Source organism: Culex pipiens, chromosome 2 (assembly GCF_016801865.2).
Source record: "Culex pipiens pallens isolate TS chromosome 2, TS_CPP_V2, whole genome shotgun sequence".
Taxonomy (NCBI): Eukaryota; Metazoa; Arthropoda; class Insecta; order Diptera; family Culicidae; genus Culex; species Culex pipiens.
Window position 1 is genome coordinate 118,855,631 of NC_068938.1, and position 20,670 is coordinate 118,876,300.

Genomic DNA, 20,670 nt, shown 5'->3' on the forward strand with positions numbered 1-20,670 from the left:
TCCTTTGATTTGTTGTGATTTCTCAACAACTCGACAACTGAGGCGAATTGGGACTACAGCTAGCTTTAGAGCAATGTGACAGCATCAAATTTTGAAATGAATGTACAGTGTACAGTGTACATTTAGGGCGAATTGTTTCGAATAGAACAGACACAGATTAATCATGCGCAATAAGTGCATCGATTTCCAAATTTTAAGTTTGAAAGTGCTCTAAAACCTACTGTCCCTATTCAGATTGTAATGCCTTGAGGCAATTAGGGGCTGTAGTGTCTTGGGCAAAGTTGTAGAGGAGATAATTTCATGAAAGTTTGTCCAAAGCGCCAAATTTGTAGCTCTTAATCTACTCGAGATATAAGCCATTTTTGCAAAAATGGTCCAAAAAAGCACTTTTTTGGTGATAACTCAAAATGTTAGCATTTTAGCGGCCAACTATGTTCTGAAGAGTTGTTTATGACATAAAGTTACACATCTTTGCCGAAGACAGCAAAATTTGTTGAGCCTTTATTGAGAAGTTATTACCATTTTTAAGTGATTTTGAGCCTATTTTCAAGTTGCTATGTTTTCAAAATGGCGCATTTTGGCGCAAAACCGAACAATACACCTCAAAGTACACACTTTCAACTACTTTCCTGAAACTATCTCCGTGTCTATTTTTAGATATCTCAATTTGAATTTGACGGTTTTTGAATAATTTGTTTATAATTTTTAAGCGGAATCTTATTCAAATCGTGGTAATAATCGGAATATTGAAGGGAAAATTGATCGATTTCTGTGGAAATTACTTTGTCTATGGAAAAATACGACAACCTTTCTAAAGTGACCAAATATAAAAGGAAATTCTTAATTTTAAATACGAACAATTATTTAAAATTTTCACTTACATTATTTTTGGGCTAAACGTGTTTTTATTCATAATTTTAGAATGTGTGTCATAACATTAAGCATAAACAATGTATTTTCGATAAATAGATCAATTTACCCTTCAATATACCGATTTTTACCACGATTTCAATAAGATTCCGCTTAAAAATTATAAACAAATTAAGCTTCATCCATAAAGTACGTCACACTAAATTTAGCCAAAATTTACCCCCCCCCCCCTCCCCGCCTTTGTCACGCTTTTCCTTTACTTATAACACGCAATGTCACACTTATTCAGACCCCCCCTCCCCCCTAGAGCGTGACATACTCTATGGATGACGCCTTAATTAAAAACCGTCAATTTTTTTTGACAATTTTTGCAAAAATGGCGTTTATCTCGAGTAGATTAAGAGCTACAAATTTGGCGTTTTCGACAAACTTTCATGAAATTATCTCCTCTACAACTTTGCCGAAGACACCAAAGCCCTACAACGTCATCCAACAAAGTTAGTTTTTGGTTGACACCCTGGAAGGTCGTCACCCTGTATGTCAATAACTTTAAAAGATAGCCCTTATCAAGTACAACAACTCTTCCCAAGACACCATTTGGCTAGGACGTCAAATAAAGGAGTTATCAATTTATTTCACTTAATTTTGCCATTCCGAACATTGTGCATTGGCATAAAATTGTCTTTTCCCAAAACTTTTTTCAAATGCATGCTTAAACTTTTTTTCTCGAGAAAGTTCTAACAACATTTTTTTTTATTCATTTAAAAAAATCTGAAAATGCAAAAGACAAGTTTACGCTATTCCTTCACAGATGGCGCCATATGTATTTCAGCATTTATTTTACTTTAAAAACTCCCGAGATGGCGCTTATTAAATCAATTTTCAAGGATACGCCTTGTGTTTTAGTATGTTCTTTTAACACTGGAATGCTCAACGCATGTCCAACATTCACGGACGCCCAAGCCTCCCAAAAAAGGTGGAACGATAACTTCAACTCGCTGGTTCTCGGGCATTACTCAACCAATCGGGACGATACTCGTTTCCAGTGATTTGTAAGAATGTCTAGATGATCTTAAAAGTTTGCAGAACTTGATTTGAACAAATCTGTAATTTCTGCGACCGAAAACATGGAACTTCTTTTATACGCGAAAAATAAAAGTTGGAACGATGTTTTTGATCGCAAAAATTACAGATTTGATCAAATTAAGTTTTGCAAAGTTCTAGAATCATCTAAATATCCTAACAAATCACTGGAATAATGAATCGTCCCGATTGATTGAGTAATGCCCGACAAAGTTGATGAAATTCTGCGCCATGTGATGGACCTTCGCAACGAGATTACCGTACTCCGCAATGAGAATGCTGGCCTGAAACAATCACTTATCTGCGGAAACCAAGACCGTTGCCGATGCTGTAGATCGAGCTGAGCGTGAACTAGACAATCAAGTCAGGACGAAATTATCTGCTAATGCAATAATACTTGGTATTCCTCGGCAACCACAAGAAAACATCGATGAGATTGACGCAAAAACGTATGAATCGCTGGGTTACAAAACAGCAATTGCAATTGCACACATTTCATCATGTACCCGTATCTCTAACGGGAATTCAACGAGCCACCCCATAAGAGTTATGTTCAAAACACCACGCTGCAAGGATAGGCTCATGGCGCACAAGAAAGCACGTGGCCCGTTTAATGTGTCCCCGATCAACGGTGTCGACTGGACCTACGGCGCTAACAACAAAGTGACCATTCGTGATGAGCTCTCCCCATTATCACTGCGACTCTTTCACGTGTTGAAAACGCTCCAAACAACGCTGAAATTACGTTATGTTTGGCCAGGGAAGGATGGAGCTATAATGGTGAAACAGGACGAGAAATCGACAGCAGTTGCTGTCTATTGCCGCCAAGGTGTAGAGAGACTCGTTCGTAGCAGCCACCCACAATAAACCACTACAAGTTAGTGATCGTGTCAGGACTCCCCAGATTGCTGTATTTGTTCGGAGTGATCTGCAGCTGAAAGTCAAAAATAATACCGTCAATGAAGGCTATCACCACATTGGAATAGAGATCAACACTGGCCGAACTGCTGTTACCATTCACGGATTCTACCGACCTCGTAGTCGGGCGGTCGTGCCACAAGATTCATTTCATCGATCGAAGAGATACTGTAAACTGCCAACCTAGATGCTCCCCTTTTCCTCGTTGGCGACATGAATCTGCCAGCTAACAACATAAACAATCGTGAGTTTCGTAAGTACCAAGCCCTGCTAAGCTCCTATAACATGGCCATGTCAAACACACTGGTTACTAGACCTAGTAGTAACAATGTGTTGGACCACGTGGTTTGTAGTAACCGTGATTCCCCACGTGTCTGCAACTACGAGATTGACTGTCCGCTAAGCGATCCCAGTTACGTTTTAACGACCTTCAAGATGAAATTTGACCGGGTAAAGAAAATGCTATCAAAAACGTGGGCTAATTATCAAGCCGTCGACCAGCAGTTCCAACAGTTCCTACAGGAGTCAAACGGGGGTGACCTCGAACCCCATGATCGATTGGCAACGCCCACAGCTCGGTACAGGCAACTAGTTGGAAGCAACTCAAAGACGACAACAGTTGAGGTCAAGCTGAAAAGTGATTGCTGTCCCTGGTACAACTTCGATGTTTGGAAGCTTGGCAAGATACGGGACAATGTACTCCGAAGAAGCAAAATCAACCGGCACGACCAGAAGGCTAAAGGACGCGAAAAAAGAGCAATGACTGAGTACTATACAATGGCATCTTCAGCTCCACAAATCCGAAGGTTCTTTGGAGAAGGATTAACGAGTTGCTGGGATGCAAAACCAAGGAGTGCCCGGCCCTCACGCTCCATGTGAACGGCATGGAGGGAAATTTACAAATTTGCCGGGAAACGGAAAATATTTTTTTCCCGGAAATCCCGGGAATTCCCGGATTTTTTTTCCCGGGACGAGAAATTGGACGCTCTACATGAAAGACGACATGAAGCTAATTCTGAACTATCTGGTAAACAATCTTCTCGCATTGAATCTTGGGAAATCCAAAATGATTATGTTTCGGCTTAAGAAACTTCCTGCGGTGGTGAGCAAATCATCGAAGAAGTTTCAACTTTTAAGTACGCTGCGGTGTACTAAGAAAATTGTGCAAGACTGTCCCTCAACACGTCCTGCTCAAGATCTACTACGCTTTTATTCAAAGTTGTTACCTGTATGGAACAGTCGCTTAAGGGAGTGCACACAAACGGTCGATACAGAACAACATCCTGCCTATCCTAGGAATGTACACAAAGAGAATTGCTGTCTTAATGATAAGATCCTGAAGGCATTTCAGCACAGCTCAACACCAACATGACACCAGATCGTCGAACGAAATCCAACGGCAGCAGTTCCGGACGGAATTAGGTCGAAAAAGATTCCCGATTTGTGGACCGAACGTCTTCAACAGATTACCTGGGAATATCAAGTACCTAAGCAATAACGCTGACTAAACTCAAGCAAGAAATGGTACTGAAAATTCGCAGTGAAATTAACAACGTTCCGTAAACTGGGGTCAATCGGGACTTATGGGGCGAATTGGGACAGCAGTTTTAACCATGTTGGAGCACAATATTTGGATTTTTCTTTTTGGTTTCGGTTAGAACAGACTCAGGTCAACAAAATGTGTACATCCATTTTCAAATTTTAAAGCTTTAAGTGCTCTAAAAACTGCTGTCCCTATTCAGACTGTAGTCCCGATTCACCCCAGATTACGGTTCTACCCCGTTGATAAAATTTTAAAGTTTTAAATAGCATTATCTTACTCCCCTTTAAAAGAACAAAAGTTCATTAGGGTAGTGTAAGCCGAATGCAAAGATTAGATTGAATCAATAAAAACAAAAAAAAAAAACTATTTTCAAAAAACTTACCTCAGAAAAAAAAATTGGTATTGATCCGACAGTTGGTTCAAAAGGTAGAGCTGTGTGATTTTTCTTTATATACAGAGTAAATTTCTCAAAAAAGGTGAGGGACCATACAGAATCCTACTCCCCAATGATTTATTTACAATTCCACTCGAATTTATCTTTCCAACTGAGTGTTCACGACTCGATCAAACTTCTCAAAAAATTTTACGTCGATTGGATTCCGCGCTTTTATTTGAGAGCGTTTGACTTTTTGCCTTTCATACAAAAGAAAGGTTTAAGGTTTGCTTTTCGAAAAAAAAAACACTTTTCTCAGAAATCTTAAAAAAATCGTGCACGGCGGGGAATCTTCCCAGAAAAAAATCTTATTACTAAACTGAAGGTTTTGATGCGCTCTTTCGATTGAATTAAGGCCCGAACCCCAGAACTCAACGTCTGACTTTTGAGAGCTCTTTTTCTGAAATACTTGTGCGATGTCTGTATCCGCTCTTAAACATTTGTGTCTTCCATCATTGGAAAACCGCTCGTAAAACCCACAATTTTATATTTCAGATCTGTAGCCGTAAATGTGGTCAAAAATTAATTGCGCCAATATATTTGTCGGAGTTTCATCATTTTGTAAGAAAGGCTCTATTTCACCTCTGGTGATATTAAATCGGGTTTTACCTTTAACAGTGATGCTTATACTCATGATTGGAAAAATTATGCGATTGAGTTGATTGAAACAAGCATTTATTGTAAGAGCAATTCCATGTCAAATAGGGAATCGGTTGTACCCGACCCTCTCCGATTTCAATGAAACTTTGTAGACATGTTATCCTAGGCATATATAAGCCATTTCGACGGTAACATTTCAAAAGACATCATGTACATTTTGACACTTTCTGGGTTATTGTATATTCTGAAAGTACTTTTAATAAGCTACCTCTCCACCAAAAATGAGCAAAAGTTACTTCAGTAAAGTCTGTTTAATCATTATTTTAAATAAAGTAACATAAACAAAATCTCTGCCATCAGCAGCCCCTGTTTATATAGCCCTGTCAACCTGTCAAACAAAAGGCTACATAAACCTCGTGACGAAAAAAAAGCAACATGAACAAAGCGCCATGTACATTCGGCGAAGAAAAACGAATCATAACAAAGCGCCCCCCTCAGTGACAGCAGGGTGATATCGACGTTGGTGATTTCAAAAGAAGTTATGTTTGTTTTTCTCAAATAAAATTACGGAAATAATGTTTTATTGAACATGGATGATCAAATATCAACAAAAGCAACGTTTTTCATCGTTTGTTATCATTAGAACATCTTATTTTGCTTTCATATAAAAATGGTAATTGAAAATGGATGCTCAACATTCAAATGCGTTTTTCTCAAAACGCATGGTTTGTACATGATGCTTTTTGAAATGTTGGCGTCGATTTTTGTGTATATGGCGCCAGTAACACTCGATATTGTTTTTAATGCCGAGCTCCCGTGGTCTAGTGGTACGGGTTTCGCTTTGTAAGCGGAAGGTCGATGGCTTGAAACCCATCTGGCGAGGCAAAAGGGGTAGGTGGCGGTCGAGAGGGGATTTCGGCTGCTGCGGGAATTGATTTGTCAAGTCCCAAGCCTCCCCAAAACCCATCACATCCAATCTCTCGGACGATCTGTTGGCGACTGAGTCTGAGCGTTGAAGAACTCTGCAGCAATACACAGAGAAGAGCTTCAAATGCTACTTTCGACTCGGTCACATGCTCTCAGGCAAAATTCGAGCTGAAGATTGGGCTATATGATCGGTAACGATCTCTAGATGGGTCAAAAATAAACGAGATTTCCCCACAATCTCGCTCATCTCCACGTCTTCGGATCGGTCTCTCGTGCTCGTGTGGCATGGCATTGAGTGATTGGTTTGGGGAATGAGAGGGGGCAACTGCTCGAATAATTCGTCAAAAACTGTCTCGCTCAAACAATAGCGCTACGGAAGACGATCGTTCGGCAGGCTGTGTATAGCAGCAAAACAGAAAACCTGAGAACAGATCATACTACAATAGATACGCAAGTGTCGCAGTGGTCCGTGTCTGTTCACAGTAAAAAAAAAAAAAAAAAAAAAAAAACACTCGATAATGACATTTTAGAAGGGCGTACGTGTTTTCAATATTTTTTTATTTCGTAATTCAAATATTGTTGTATCTCGAAGCCGTTGCATCGTATCAAAAAGTGGTCAAAAACAAACTTGTAAGAAATTTGACGGGCTTTCCGAAAAAATACACTGAAAGAAAAAAACACTCCACTTTTATGAGATTTTATGATTTTTAAGTTTAAAAGTCAAATTTGAAGGTGAGCCCACGATTTTTTTTCGTTCAAAATTTTTGTGAAAATAGCCTAAGATGTTACAAAAAGACTCGCGAAAAATGCAGGGTGGAGCAACTCACACAAAAAAAATACAAAAATCATTTACTGAAATTGTTTTTTTGAAAAGTGGCACATACGTCCAATTAAAATGTGGTCGAAGACAAACTTATGGGAAATTGGACGAGCTTTTCGATAAAAATATTTTCGAAGTTGAAAAATCATACAAAAATAAGCCCTTCTAAAATGTCATTATCGAGTGCTACTGGCTCCATATACACAAACATGGCTTATATATGCCTAGGATAACATGTCTACAAAGTTTCATTGAAATCGGAGAGGGTCGAGAAAAAAGTACCTAAAAAATTTCTGTTTTGGGCTGGAATTGCTCGTAAGTTTAAAAATTATTGCTCAAAATTGTGAGCATTTTCAGGAAAATCTGTAAAACTTTAAAAGCATTAAACTGATATTTTCTGAAAAAATGCGATCTTTGCCACATATTCTTAATTCCTTCAAACATTGGGTGCCAACAATGGGGGACTTCCGAATTTAAGGATTTCAAGGGTCAAAACCTAATCTAATCTAATCTAATCAGACCCTAGCGCAGACAATTTTTCGAAGGGATCCTGGAGAGTGCCTTAGGTTAGATGACGCCTCATTTATTAACATTTGTAGTGCGCCATTGCATTGAAATGCATTGAAACACCACAAGCGTTAAAGCGGCCAGGCCTACTGCGTAAAGCCGTATCGCAGAGATGATTCGTAATTGGGTTGAGTTTGAGCACTGAGTATTCGAACAACAACACAATTCTGAATCGACAGGGGAGGAAGAAGCGTGGGGACACACCACCATACGCTCCAAGATTTGGTTGTATTCGTTGGGAGCACCATGCTAAGAAGGTTTGGTACTCCGGGAGCCTCTGGGATGGAACATTGTATTTCCACGAATACTCGCCCTCTGTAACAGTAACGTCATGATTCGAAATCCGGACACTTAGTAGCATATCATTAAATTGTGATAGCTGGCAAAAAAAAATCATGTAATAAGTTAGAAATATCATCAGGATGTAGTATAAACAGTCAATATAAAGAGAATGAATGCAAAATATGTCTTTCCTAAAAAATTTTCCTCAGAATTTCCAAATCAAAATGACATGTTGTGCTTCGAATCCCGGACACCAAAAATTTCTGCTTTGCCTTCCCAGTGCTTCGGACGCCTATGAAATATTTCAGCAGAAATGTTTCACAGATTTGGTAATCACATGACTTAATTTAATTTAATTGTTTTAGCATTGGCCACAGCGTCCAAACATATTTGAAATGAAAGTTGATGTTAGAATTCATCAAATAACACAGTTTAGACAATAATTATGCGAACTTATATCCACGTAATTGATAAAACAAGATGAAGTGTCCGGGAATTCGAATCATGACGTTATAAGAGAAAAAAGAACGCTGACACAACGTGAGATGCTGTCAAACTTGACTTATATACGGAGCACGGCATTCGAATAGTTTATTTTGATTTGTGGTATAGTTGATACCTTACTTTATATTTCAAATCAACATACATTTTTACAAAAAAATATATAACGAAATGCTTAATCAAATAGTTTATATTTCGAGCAAATCTCTGCAAAGTGAAACGGCAAAGTTATCATCAATCTCAAATCGAGTAGGTGAAGATAATAAAACAATATACAATTGTGCGTTGTTTTATAATAGGTTAAAATGTATTTTGTAAAAAACTTCAAGCATGCTTTAGATTGTTCATCTACATGCCCTTTAAATGATCTTTACTGTATTTATTTTAGAAAATAGAAAATAAAATAAGTGTCAGAGGTCGTAATGGTTACGACTTATTGCAAACTAACTCGAGATTTGTTTCACTTATATATGTTCCATTTATCTTGCAGACAAAAGTAGTGGATGAGCTGATAGCATCGTATGGATTACTTGATAAATGTCATACAGTCAATCCACCAAAATGTAGTTCGAGCGATTTGCTGATATTCCACAGTTCCGATTACGTCGATTTTCTGAAGCGCTCCAATCAGGTAGATGACTTGAATGAAGTCACTGAAGAATTGGAAGAGTTTGGGATAGGTAATAGTTTTGTTAATTATTTTTCAACTCAATTGTGACCATACTTTTTACACCTCAGATTTTATTTTTAGCCTACGACTGTCCTCTGATTGATAGAATCTACGACTTTGTCACTCAAGTCGCGGGGAGTTCAGTGGCCGCGGTGGATGCCGTTTTGAACGGGGCAAAATTTGCCATCAATTGGAGTGGCGGTTGGCATCATGCGCAGCGAGATAAAGCATCGGGATTCTGTTATGTTAATGACATTGTGATTGGAATTTCAAAATTGAGATCAAAATTTCAGAAAGTGCTCTATATTGATCTGGATGTTCATCACGGTAATGCCGGGTACGGATGAGGGATAAGGTTAACGTTTGCATTTGCCTTTTATTCGTTCTTTCAGGTGACGGAGTGGAAAACGCCTTTTGTTCCAGCAAATATGTAATGACCGTTTCAACTCATTTGCACGAGGCTGGCTATTTTCCTGGCACCGGTAATGTCACCGACATTGGGATAGGTGCTGGCAGAGGATATACAGTGAACGCTCCATACGATCGGGATATTTCCGGAGAAATGTTCGTGCCGTATTTCACTGAGATAGCTCAAGCAGTGTACGAAACGTTTAGACCAAATGTATGCGTGATACAGTGTGGAGGAGATGTTATTTCTGGGGATCATCTGGGAGGAACGAATCTGTTGCCCGAAGACTGCATTAGCTGTGTAAAAAAGATTTTGGAATTTGAAGTGCCGTTCATATTCTTGGGGGGTGGTGGCTACAATATCATAAATACTGCCAAATATTGGACGGCATTAACGGCGACTATTCTGAACGTAGAAATTTCCAAGGACATTCCGGAGAACGATTTCTTTCTTGATTTTGGACCAGATTATGTGATAGACGTATGCAAGCGTAACGTAAAGGATAAAAATAGTGCACAAGATTTGTCTCAGAAAGTATGTATTATAAAAGGTAAGAATCAGATCAGGAAACTTAAAATGGTTGAACTATCACTAAACGATTCAATTTTTATTCTAGGCAATCTCGAGAGGTATGTTCGGAGCGCATCGTGATTTTTTTTGACAATGTACAATGAACGGTGTAATGCTTGTCCTAAATAAACCTAATGATACAATCATAGCTCTTCCTTCTTTTCCTTCTTCTTATCTTGTCCATCTGAAAGTGCTTCATACAAGCACTTGGGATCGTTTCCCTTCAGTACGGTTTCCTCGCACAAGTACTTGATCAACGGGACATCATCCTGCTTATCGTTGTACCATCGCTCGATCACTTCCTCGAAGTTTTCCACCATGGTTTCGCACTGCGTTTTCATCTGCGTGATTTCCGCGGACGGTTTGTCCCAAAGCTCGAGCGGGATGCCAAGATCCACTTTGACGCCCTTGTCGACCAGACCGTGCAAAGTTTGGAAGGTTTGCGACATACCCTTGGCGAACCGGGTGCTGTCCTTGCGCTCTTTGTGGATGTTGTACTCCAAAATGCGATCACACACATTTTCCATTGATTCCAGCAGGCGCAGTTCGCTCTTTCGATACTCCTTGCGCTTTCGTGGCTTCACATCGTCCACGTTGTAGCTGAAAATTAGTGTAAAAATCAGTATTAAATGGTGTGATGTTCTCGCAGGTTTTTTTTTTTAAATTGAGTTATAAGAATTACAAATTTGGGAGCGTTCTTTTATTACGTAACGCAGATGGGGGGAGGGGGGGGGGGGTGTGGGCCGTGTTACGCTTCATACAAATTATTTGAAATTTGTATGGAAATTTTGTTACGAGGGGGGGGGGGAGGGGGTCTAAAATCCGATTTTTTGCGTTACGTAATAAAATAATAAAAGCTCCATTTGTGAATTGATTATTGACTAATAAATTAAATTGAATTGAAATGATGACAACTTAATAAATGAGTACTCTTTCCGGATGATTTATAAAAACGCTCATTTCTAAAGTTTTATTCGAAAAGGGTCTTTAAACATATAAAACACAATAGCTTATCGAACTTTTGAGAAAACTCATATTTTAACAAATTATCCAAACTTCTTGTTGTCCACAAATGATTTCGAACAATTGTGCAGGAACGTTTTTCAAACATTTAATGTTTATTTTCAGCTTGATTCTTACCCCACTTCAATAACGTCGTGGGATTTGCCCGTTTCCGAGAGTCTGGCCTGCAGTTCGGTGGCCAATATTTTGCACGCCTCGCACTTACTGGCGTACCGAACGCCCTCGTTTTCCTCGGGCCCGCACAAAACGAGTGCCGGAAGCAGTAGGAAGAGTCCGACGAACTTTAGCATGGCTGACCCTAATTGGCTACAATGGCACACACGGAATTTCTGCGACTGATAAGGATTCCTCGAATATTCTGCGCTATGCACGCAGGCAGTTTGCCGGGTAGAAATCGGGCAAAATATCAACATTTACGTTGTCTACCGTCATTGGCCAGTAAAATGGCAAGATAATTTACATTAGAGAAGGTATGGTTGATTTCTATTCCCACAAATTAAAAAACGAACTGTGTATAGAAATTTACAGAAAAGTGGTCAAACGTCTACAAACAATTAGTAAAATTTGTAGGTGAAATGGTATAAATTACAAGGCATAATTCTCAATTTCTGAAATTAAAAAAGTTTAATTATCAAGATTTGGTCCGCCATACCTTTTCTAATTGACACCCTTTGGTAAAAATGACAGTTGGCGAGGGGTGAATCAAAAGTGGTTTGAAATTTTGGGCAAAATAAAAAGGGGAAACTGCGCGCCATCTATGGACAGTAATGTCTATGCACGTTTTTGAATAAGTCGTTTACTCATTTTTATACCAGCAGTTTCATTGACTTTCTTCAGCAAGTCTTCGTTAAATTATCCGCGTTCCGACTGTAACGGGCAAAAAAGCGAAATCCACAAATGAAAATTTTATCTAAATAACAATTTAGCAAAACGTTACAACACTTATGCCTCTATAAAAGTATTGCAAATTAAAAAAAACAATCATTATGTTTGTCATATTCGAGAAAAGACACACTATCATTGAAAATGACTCTCAGGCCCTATTAGGTAAAAAAGTGCGTTTAAGGGGTTACATACATGTAAATCGGCGATAATTTTTAGAGGTTGGTATCAAAAGATCGAAAATTTTATGCCCTTTCCGATGCCACATAGGTTGACTTGTGAATCGTGGACCGGTTCGGATGCCGGCGGATTTCCCGACGACGTATTACCGGGTTGGTACGGAATTCCAAAGAATAATCTATTCTATCGATACAAAGACCCCCAAAACGATGTTATATCCAATCCAAAATGTTTATTTAGCAATTCTATGGTAATATATTGACATTTAGTTAAATTAAAAGTTTGCAAAATTCAGTTTGAATAAGTTTTATATAGAATTTACAGAGTTATATAAACTTTTATACTAAGTAGTTAGTAAACTTTATATTCAATCCAAATTATTTTTTTAATCAGTCAAGGATGTCTATTTGGAGTTGGGAGACTGGATTTATGGGGATTTGTCAACAAATAACTTTATTCATGTTAATATTTCGAAAGGTGTACAAACTTTTTTTGCACCTTTTTGATTTTTGTAATAGTATTTGTTATATAACTTTTTATAGAAATCATCTTTTAATGAGCTTTTTGTAGCCAAATGTTCGGCATGAATTTCTGAAGAAAACGTAGTCCTAGGTTTCTGTCAAACTTTAAATTGTTAAATCCAGGTCAATCAGGTGAGCCCATAGTCGGGGTGGTACCTTACAAGCTTCACTAAACCTACTGACTAGAAATGGTTAGTACAGTTGAACTAATTCCCTGATTTCCGCCCAGGACTCTGTTTAAGACGTACAATTTGAAAGTGAGTGGTTGGGATCCGTTTGGAATCGCCATTTTGAGTTACGGCGGAACGGAGACACGAGTCGGCCCAGCCTGTTTGAATGCCATGTAGTTGCCGGTTGCTTCTTATCGTATAAAATACACCTCGCGCTCTGATCTGTGGCCCATCAACGATAAGGAGCGAGCTTTCGGGCAGCATCTGCCAATGAGAGACCCCTCACCCTGCTGTCACTCCGGCCATACCTGGACAGTGGGGATCGCCCTAACGAGGGTGGACGCATGAATAACCAAAAAAAATACATCATGCCACCCTGAAACCACATTCCCAAGCAAGCTCGCACACCGGAAATGCGGTGCCGAATTCCAGGCCGCGGAAGCAGTGGATTGCGCATGCCGGAACCACCCGCCAGCAGTCGTACCGGTGCGTTTCCCAATAAAACCCTACACACATTCACACGTAGTTTTAATAAAGAACCCCCCCCCCCCCTTAGTTGCAATACATATTTAATCAACAAAATTTAGTTTTTCATACAAAATTTAGTTTCGCTTACCTGATTAAAACTGTGACATAATTATTCCATAGTTTTTACTATCAATAAAAACAACAACAACAAAAATAACAAAAAATGAATAAAAAATAGTACAATACTTAAGAGCGAGTCCACGAACAAGTCATACCTCTTTGTATGGGACGTCGTTTGGACCTCACCAATCTGCCTGAAATTTTCAGGGGTTGTTTGTACATATAAAACTTGCATCAGGCCAAGATATGAGCACTCTAGGTCAAAGAAAAGTGGGGCAAATCGGAAAACAAAGTTTGAAGGTTCAAAAACGTCAAAAATCTTAAATAAGCTGTAACTTAGGCAAAATTCAATTTAATTTCTTAAAAAATGCAACAAAATGCAGGGAGAAGCATCTCAATTGGTTTAATCTAAAGGTAGGGGAAATATACCCATTTTAATCACTCTAATCCGTTCGACCAATTCTCATCACTTTTGCCGTTTCCGCTAATAAATCAACATTTTCAGATGTATCAACAATGGAGAGTTGCTTGCTCACTTTTATCTGAGATATTTATTACTTTGGAACAATCAAAAACACTTTATGAAAGCTGTAATTCATGATCAAAGTGCTGATAGGCCGATAATAGAAATAGGCTGAGAAAGGGTATAGTTCCCCTAGTTATTGGCATTTTAGTGAAAAAATAGCACAATTTTCAAACTCAAATAAAAAAGTGTTCTATCCAGATATTAACTCGCTTTGACCTGCAGCTTGTATGGGACATCTGGGACTACCATCTGAGACTGAGAACGCTTTGGGAAAGGCAGTTTAACATATTAAATACCGTCAGTGGGGGTGACATTGGGTCTGGGGGGTGAGATTGGGTCAAAGTGATTTTTTTACGGATTTTACCATTTTTCAGGTTATTCTCAATGAAACTGAATTCTGTTAAAGGGGTTGTGTAGGGGACATCTTAAGATGACTTCGCTGAAAAAATCTCGTTCCTAGAACAAATCCTGTTATTTTGGCAGATGTCTAAAGTTGGGGTACGTTTTTGGCTAAAAATAACCTCTCGAAAAATCATTTTTCTAATATTTTTGTTAGAATTGCTCGAAAACTACCCAAATGTTTGAAAATCTCCACTTCAAACATTGTAGCGTATCAATACAATTCCGTCGAACAAGAAACGCTGTTGGATGACTTGTTTTTACCATATCGTTGTATTTGAGCATCATTTTAGTTTCATTTGACCCAATGTCACCCCCTCTAAGGGGTGAGATTGGGTCAATTTTCAAACTATTGGCATTCATCAAAATCAAAATTTTGGGAAAATGTTAGTAAACTATCCAAAAACAAATCTACGTTGAAAGATTTTCGATGTTATTTAAATTGTTTTTGTTATTAAGAAATTTCGAGAGGTGTATCGTTTTTGACCCATAGTCACCCCCACTGACGGTAGACATTTTTACTTTTAGTGAATTTTTTGGTTGTTAATTTTTGCTCGGGGGACCCCTTAGATCCCATTTTCTGGCAATAATGTTATCATATTTGTGTTCCTGAGACAACTTCACAATAGAAACATGCATAAAAAGTTTATTTTTCCCATTTTAACTCTTTAAAAAATGAAAGTAAAAATAATCTTCGATTCACATTCAATAATAATCAAGTTCGTTTCCAAAAATACTAGATGACACTAGAAAAAAAGCAGCTTCTTAATTTTTTTACTTTCATTTTTTAAAGAGTTAAATGGATGAAAATAAATATTTTTATGCATGTTATTTATTGTGAAATTGTCTCAGAAATACGAATATTATATAATTATCGCCAGGAAATGGGATCTAAGGGGTCCCCGGAGCAAAAATTCACAACCAAAAAATTCACTAAAAGTAAAAGTGTCTATTTAATATGTTAAACTGCCTTACCCAAAGCGTTCTCAGTCTCAACTGGTAGTCCCAGATGTCCTCTACAAGCTGCAGATCGAAGCGAGTTGATATCTGGATGGAACATTTTTTTATTTGAGTTTGAAAATTATGCTATTTTTTCACTAAAATGCCAATAACTCCCTTTAAATTAAACCAATTGGAATGCTTCTCCCTGAATTTTGTTGCATTTTTTAAGCCCTTTGAGATGCATTTCGAATTTTGAAATAAAATTGAATTTTGCCTAAGTTACAGCTTTTTAAAAGATTTTTGACGTTTTTGAACCTTCAAACCTTGTGTCCCGATTTGCCCCACTTCCCGTTGACCTAGAGTGCTCATATTTTGGCCAGATGCTAGTTTTATATGTACAAAAAACCCCTGAAAATGTCAGGCATATTTGTGAGGTCGATGCGAGATGGGTATGCTTTGCTCGTGGACTCACTTTAAAAAAAAACTTTTCTACATATGTCAGCAGAAGAAAGAATTATGAAGATTGATAACATTATGCTTCGAGGAGTTGTAAGTTCATAAACAAACATAAATTTCTATACTTTCAGTTGATCAAAGATCATTATATTTTTTCAGTTGTCTTCTAAGTACATTCCTAATTGTAGTTTTACGGTAGAGTAGTTACAGTTTTCATTATTGAATCTAATGTTTATAATATTTGTCATAATCATCTTCATGTACATTCACAAAACGCAGAATTGCAGGTGTTCACCCTTATACACCTAAATACTATAAGAATTTCAGATTACCACAGTTTTAAATATTGTTGTTTTGCGCATTTAAAAACTTATCTTTGAAGTCGGCTTCTTTTTAGACTATATTACACTGTGAATTATGTTATTTTTGTTTTCGATACCAATTGGATGCATCTGTTGTTGGATTTTTTTTACAATACATTTTTATTTTTGAGAACATTTCGTTTTTATTCAGCTACACAAATTTGTCCGCTGATGGTTCGTTTTGTCTTTGTCGTTGTTCTATCTACATGTATCAATTCGTGATTTTAGTGCCAATGCATTGCGACTGCTCTCCACTCAATCATCGCTTGATTTGGTTTCCGTTGAATTTAAATCGAGTTTCATTCGACTGAGTTTGAGTTTTTGGTTACGTATCATGTTGTATCATTTCCCAGTCGAAAGTAAGATTTCGTTAGGCATATTCTTTCTTGTGGTTCTTCAATACAATTTAGTTAATGAAAGACTTAACTATGAAATAGAGTTCAGCATAGAAAATAAACTTCTGCATTTTTTTGGAATCCATGTGGTTGTCCTGCTAACACCAATCATCCTACCCGAGTCATTGCACTTTTTTGCATTCCACACTGAACAAGAGTTATTCCAAGAAACTGTTTGAATGAATTGAAATAAAAAAAAAACAACTTGTTCATGTGTTACACCGAATGTGGAACGAGGAATACGGCATATGTTCGCTACTGTTGGAATACTAATGTCATCCGGTTATCGAAATGGCCGACCCGTTGCTGCTGTTGGCCTCTGATCGCTGCCGGTCGATCTCCTGCGTTGGCGAGTGATGATGGTGGTAGCTTGCAAGCAGCAGATTATTCCCATTCGTGTCGCTGTGGTGGGGCGAGGGCAGGCCAACCCCTCCACCGTTTCCGGCACCACCGGACGAGGGATGGTGCAGAGGGTTTTGTAACCCGGCCAGCGATCGAACCTGCAGCAGCAGACCACTGTTGAGGAGCCGGGCTTGATGTTCTTGAGCTTTGGCGCGTAAGCAAGCGATGGAGTTATTCCTAAAAGAGAAAGATACATATTTAGCAAAATGGTTCGAACACACCAAAAGTGAATATATTGTGAAACAGTAGCACACCGCAAAAGATGCATATAATAATCTACAAAAATGGTCTAAAATGATGTTATACATACGACTACCGAACAGTACTAATCTTTCCTTCCAAATTTGAAGAAAAACCTACAATTTTTTGAAAAATTCAGTGTGCTGGGGACCCCAATGTTCATTCTTCCCCTCGAGTTGAGTATGGGAATAAATTTTGTTGGTCGGTTTAATCTGTATCGAGCTTAAAAACACAGAAAATAACCTATTTTGTTATATCTAATGAACATCCTGAAAAATAGATATTCATAAATATCTCATAACTGAAGTTAAACTGGTCTGCTGTTTAAAATAGCATTTGGAGTCCTGTTTAAACCTTTGAAAATGAATGTATGGAAACGATCTTTTATTACGTCACAGTTGTATGTAATTTCCAATAAGATAGGGTAATGGATCCATAAATCTCTCGTTTTTCAGTTGGAATCTGACAAAAATGATGAAAATTCCAAGATTCTTGGTTGACAACATTCACAACAAAAAAGGTAGAAAAATACCGGCATGAAAAATGGTATATATTTTTATATGACATTGTACAATTTCAAAGTATTCAACCAAACTTTTTGCCCCACTTCAATGCAATTGTTATATCGTTCTCATCCGTTGAAATGCTAAATCTAGCAGAAGTCGCGTGAGTGTACTCTGTAAGGGTTGCCGTCAACTGGGGCGCATCGAGACTATGGTCTAAATAGGGACAGCAGTTTGTAGGGCATTGAATATAGTCGTTTCAGACAAAAATTTCCCAAGCCAACCATGGATTGCTTCCCAGTTTCGGACATTTTTCCCTGATTCGGCTATAGCTTGATATCTGGAAAACTATGCATTATTTTTGTTGTTCTGTGTCTTTTATATCCGAAACCAATCAAAAATATCAAAACATTGTGTAGCTGACCCAATTCGCCCCATATGCCCGATTCTAAGGTAAACCTTATTGATAAAAGTTATTGAAAAACTTTTGAAGAGCTCAATTCTTTAAAAAAAACTAGACCAAATTTCTGGGGAATCGAGAGGCTTAAAATTTCCCATTCGTCACACTCTATTCGTATAAGGAACATATCTGACGGAGTTCTGCCAAGGCCGAAAGGAGGGTTGGTTTAATATATATCAGAAGACGATATTTCACCACAAAAACATAAATCCTATGTCTATCAAGGCTTTTGTAAAAATCGCCACTTCGTACACGTTTCAGCCCAAGGTAAAAATTCAGCTGCTTTCAGTCATTCAGATTTTCAAATCGTTAAAAAAGAGGGCGATAAAAAGTGGAATGGCTCGCATGCATTTTATTTAAGTATTAATAACGCATGGTATGGTAGCCAGATCTGAATCTCACTGCATTTAAAAATGAAAAGGCCGATTTTGAAAATAATTTAAACACTGTAACAATAAGTTCAACAAACATATAATTCCCTGTATCCTTTGCGGTGTGTACTACCTGAAGCATGCGAATTGAAATTCATAGTAATGAGTAGAAAAAAGATGTAGTAGTAAATATAAATTCAAATCACCGTATATACGAAACAGGATCGCGGTAGTCAACCCACCTAAACGCTTCGGGGTCGTTTTCGGGGTGATAACTGTTACCGGAGGTGGGACTGCTCCTGCTGTTGAGCTTGAACTCCTTGCTGTCAACGGGACTGTGGTGGTGAGCGGGATGCGCCGGTGGCAGGTGCGCTGCATGAGGATGATGGTTCGGATGGCCGACAAGTCCAGCGGCTCCGGGCGGGGACGTTCGATGCCGGGAGCCTGGCGGTGGCGGCGGAGGCGTTATCGATGCCGTCGACGAGCTGTTGATGGGCGAATGGGCCGACGTCGGGGACAGGTGCGAGATCACTCCTCCGGTGTTTGGCCCAAAGTGAGCGTTGTGACTTCCGGAACCACCACCACCACAGTTGAGGTTGTTGGGGCCGCTGCTGCTATTGTTGCTACCATTGTTGGTACCATTGGTACTGCCGCAGTTTGTACTTCCGGGTGGGTTGATCCCTGGTGACTTGATTGGTGACGGTCCGTGGTTGTTCAAACTCGAACCGGCACTTATATCACTAGCATCTGTTCGGGACTCCTCGCGGTCGCTGTTGTCCTCGGAGTTTTTTAGCGTCTCGGCGGCTTCCATCGATTTCTTGTGCATGCCTGAGAATGGAAAGGACATTACTTTCGAATCGTGCAAAGTTTGCGTACAAGCAAAAAGTAGTATTCTGAGATCATGCAAATTGCGAGATTAATGAAATAAACTTAGGATGAGTGAAAGTGAGCGTCTCATTCCCAAAGAAACTTGAATAATCTGGCAGTGAGATGAGCGTAGAAATAGAAGGATATTTACTTTTCATCTCCATACCTAGAAGCCATGGTGCAACGGATTCGTTCTCCTTTGCCGACTTAAGGATGGTTTCTGGCAGTGGGAGCGAGTGCCTCACCATAGCACCGTACAGCCCGTATTCGGCCATTATCGTACTCCGGCCCCAGCACTTTTCAGTCTTTCGCCACTTGGCCCGCCGATTCTGGAACCATACCTGTGGTCAAGATAGAGGGGGAAGAAACGTTTTAGGTACCGACATTGACACGTGGACATGGAACGAGGACGGATTAAGGATATTAATTATAACGGGGTTCTTTGTTTGCTTGTTGAGTCGTCGGCAGAAGAGCCACATGGAAATTATTAATATTGCACCCACTAATGCTCATGGATTCCACCAATACGTTCATTCGCATTCTTCTCCTCCGCCTGACATAAGATATAATATGCTGTCGTGGATTGCCCTTAATCGCATTAAAATTTACACACTTCAATTGAGTTGCATGCGCTTTCACCCATCTTCACCCCATCCATACTGAACAACCACAACCAGTCATTTGCTCGGCTGAAACGTGTGCGAATCGATTAGTTGGGATTTATCGGTTTCATTTGATGGCAGGTTTCGGGTTAGTGGGATAAGTGTTTCTAGAAATTTAAAGAAATTTAAAATTGTCATCTGGGGCGAATCGGGACACATGGGGCGAAAAGGGACGAAATGGGACAGCTGTTTTAGCCAGGTTCTTGCGCTATATTTTGATATTTTGATTGATTTTGGTTTGAACAAATTAGGAACAAATTTTCTGCATCGATTCCTTAATTTTAAGCTTTTAAATGCTTAGCTGCTGTCCCTATTCAGATTGTAGTCTCGCCCTAGTTGACGGGACACAAAAGAGTGGTTACAAGTGGCTCACTTTCCTTCCAGTAATTGAGCGGACCAACCAAATCTATTCATTGGTATTCTACCTGCAAAATAGAATCATTGAGGCCATTTTTGAAAATCTCTAGACTGTAGTCCAAAATTATTACAAGAGATCCGAGACATTTAATCCCGATATCGTGATCAAAT

General features: G+C 38.8%; 3 protein-coding genes across 7 annotated transcripts in view; 1 reads left to right on the forward strand and 2 right to left on the reverse strand.

Annotated features, from left to right (window-relative positions):
• Window positions 1-8,655: 8,655 nt before the first annotated feature.
• On the forward strand, window positions 8,656-10,450 carry LOC120419397 (histone deacetylase 8-like). 2 transcript variants are annotated; one of them, XM_039582073.1, is made up of 5 exons: window positions 8,656-8,793; window positions 9,035-9,224; window positions 9,296-9,541; window positions 9,607-10,173; window positions 10,240-10,450. In XM_039582073.1, exons 1-5 carry the CDS (start codon window positions 8,716-8,718, stop codon window positions 10,272-10,274), a joined length of 1,116 nt encoding a protein of 371 aa, XP_039438007.1. In that variant the 5' UTR covers window positions 8,656-8,715; the 3' UTR covers window positions 10,275-10,450. The 2 variants fall into 2 exon arrangements, with proteins under 2 accessions (XP_039438007.1, XP_039438006.1); XM_039582072.1 differs by having other exon boundaries at window positions 9,607-10,450.
• Window positions 10,228-11,653, reverse strand: LOC120419398 (protein canopy 4). Its single transcript, XM_039582074.2, has 2 exons — window positions 11,334-11,653; window positions 10,228-10,793 (listed from the first exon to the last, which is right to left on the reverse strand). Exons 1-2 carry the CDS (start codon window positions 11,627-11,629, stop codon window positions 10,337-10,339), a joined length of 753 nt encoding a protein of 250 aa, XP_039438008.1. The 5' UTR covers window positions 11,630-11,653; the 3' UTR covers window positions 10,228-10,336.
• Window positions 11,654-16,322: 4,669 nt separating this feature from the next.
• The window catches only part of LOC120419435 (visual system homeobox 2-like), a 97,745-nt gene continuing 93,397 nt past the window's right edge, over window positions 16,323-20,670 (reverse strand). Inside the window, exons 5-7 of one of the 4 annotated variants that reach the window (XM_039582116.2) lie at window positions 19,632-19,821; window positions 18,856-19,441; window positions 16,323-17,216 (exon numbers count right to left, since the gene is read on the reverse strand). In XM_039582116.2, the coding sequence (XP_039438050.1) occupies window positions 16,913-17,216; window positions 18,856-19,441; window positions 19,632-19,821 (1,080 nt within the window). In that variant the 3' untranslated portion in view covers window positions 16,323-16,912. Of the gene's footprint in view, window positions 17,217-18,819; window positions 19,442-19,631; window positions 19,822-20,670 lie in introns of all 4 variants that reach the window. The other 3 variants (XM_039582117.2, XM_039582114.2, XM_039582115.2) reach the window with 3 other exon arrangements.

Excerpts from the sequence above, each read along its gene's own strand:
- LOC120419397 (XM_039582072.1), top strand. The coding sequence starts at position 8,716 with ATGCTTAATCAAATAGTTTATATTTCGAGCAAATCTCTGCAAAGTGAA. Across the intron at positions 9,225-9,295 it reads ATTGGAAGAGTTTGGGATAG|CCTACGACTGTCCTCTGATT; the intron begins GTAATAGTTTTG and ends TTTTATTTTTAG. Across the intron at positions 9,542-9,606 it reads TGATCTGGATGTTCATCACG|GTGACGGAGTGGAAAACGCC; the intron begins GTAATGCCGGGT and ends TCGTTCTTTCAG.
- LOC120419398 (XM_039582074.2), bottom strand. The coding sequence starts at position 11,629 with ATGTTGATATTTTGCCCGATTTCTACCCGGCAAACTGCCTGCGTGCAT. Across the intron at positions 10,794-11,333 it reads CACGACGTTATTGAAGTGGG|CTACAACGTGGACGATGTGA; the intron begins GTAAGAATCAAG and ends ACTAATTTTCAG.